The following is a 1,875-nucleotide window of genomic DNA, read 5'->3' on the forward strand; positions in this document are numbered from 1 at the left end:
GGGGGAAAACATGTTTGTATGTTAGATAGTATTTTCTTTATAAAGTCTTGGACACTCTATTGATCAGTGGATTGGGTCCATGAACTGTTTAGTGAACGTGACTTTGTTTTAAACTAGGGTGCGCACCAGGGCACAATGAACATAAATTACTAATTTGGTAATTTTCTTGAAACTCAGTTAAAAATATAACAAACAAAAAAAAAACAATGACATTTACAATATATCTTATACATTTTGCTGGTAATTTTTATGCACTTTTAATGATGGCCAATGATTGTGAAATTACTTTTTTCATGGAGAACCAAACATCTGCAAAGGAATTCCATATATTACCATTTGCCATTGTATCTGAATTCACATCTGTGGTTACTGTCATATTTTTCTTCATATATCTGTTTGGTGTATTCATAAATGTAGTAATAATAATGCTGATATATGCTTCTAATCACTTACACACACCAATGTATCTGTTTCTCTGTAACCTCTCCATTCTTGACATTTGCTACACCACAGTCACTGTTCCTAAATTTCTGCACATGTGTATATCCAGGAATAACATAATATCCTACAGTCAGTGTTTCATGCAGATGTATTTTTATATGTTAGCTGGGAGTACAGAGAATATTTTGATACTCACAATGGCATTCGATCGGTATGTTGCAATTTGTTACCCTTTACACTATAATATTATTCTTAATAAGAAATATTGCACCTTACTAACTGTCAACATCTGGTTTGTGGGCAGTTTTAATTCATTCATAATTACTTTTCAGGCATCAAAAATGACCTTTTGCCAGTCAAAGACCATCCACCAGTTTTTCTGTGATGGCAAAGCTCTGATGAACATTGCATGTGCTGGTTTAAATCATTTTTATGCTGTTATATATTCAGAAATCTTCATATTTGGGTTTTGCACATTCTTTTGCATTCTGGTATCTTATGTAAAAATCATAAAAGTTATTCTACAGATTAAATCTAAAGAAGGATGTAAAAAAGCCTTCTCCACCTGTTCATCCCACCTTACTGTCATCATAATATACTATACTACCGGTGTGTTTGCCTATATGATTCCAAAATATTTCAATATCCTGGAACAAGTCTGCACTGTTCTTTATACTGTAGTTACACCCATGATAAACCCTCTAATCTACAGTTTGAGAAATGATGATGTGAAAAAAGCTTTGAAAAGTATGTTAAAGCCTACAAAGGAGCTAATGTTAAACAATAAATAGCCATGCTAAATATCCATATATATGAAGTGTTTTATGTGCAAAAAGGTTTGTAAAGTAATGTACATACTCCTGTCATTAATTTACCTAAACACCAACCTGTACATTCACAGAACAGTGATATGTGTCATCACAAAGTGTGACACTGAGAAAGGGGGGAACCAAATAAATGATGACATAATGACACCATATCGGTGTGGGTCGGCATACCCCAAGCTACCACCAAAAGCGAACTAAGGGGAAGAGAGCCCAAAAGACAAAATGTGGGTACTAAATGCAACCATAAGATTATACTGCTATAAAAATTATATTCTTTATTGGGGACTACAAATGTGGAAAAAATTAGCAAATGCAAAATAGACACCTCCACCCACCACTAAAAATGGCAACCTTGTCAATATTAAAATATAAAATAGAGTCTGGACTCTTATTTTAGGTCACTAAAGCTTTAATACCCAACAGCAGCATTCCAAGGCTCACAATAGAGCATACATGAATATTACAAAGAAAGGGGGCGCATGCGCGGAGTCCCCTCAGATGGCCGCGTAAGCCCGGAGCTCCACACTGCACCGACCACACAGCTCACATTGCAGCAGAACGGGACCTGCAGACGCCCACAAACCACAGAAGAGCACAGGGGGGATCC

At 35.8% G+C, this 1,875-nt stretch overlaps 1 protein-coding gene across 1 annotated transcript; it reads left to right on the forward strand.

Annotated features, from left to right (window-relative positions):
• The first annotated feature begins 293 nt into the window (after positions 1-293).
• LOC141148004 (olfactory receptor 1-like) lies at positions 294-1,232 on the forward strand. Its single transcript, XM_073635160.1, has one exon. The coding sequence runs from the start codon at positions 294-296 to the stop codon at positions 1,230-1,232; it is 939 nt and encodes a 312-aa protein (XP_073491261.1).
• Positions 1,233-1,875: the final 643 nt, after the last annotated feature.

Source organism: Aquarana catesbeiana, linkage group LG06 (genome assembly GCF_042186555.1).
Source record: "Aquarana catesbeiana isolate 2022-GZ linkage group LG06, ASM4218655v1, whole genome shotgun sequence".
Lineage (NCBI taxonomy): Eukaryota > Metazoa > Chordata > Amphibia > Anura > Ranidae > Aquarana > Aquarana catesbeiana.

Bases quoted from the DNA above. Each gene is read 5' to 3' on its own strand.
- LOC141148004 (XM_073635160.1), top strand. From the start codon at position 294: ATGGAGAACCAAACATCTGCAAAGGAATTCCATATATTACCATTTGCC.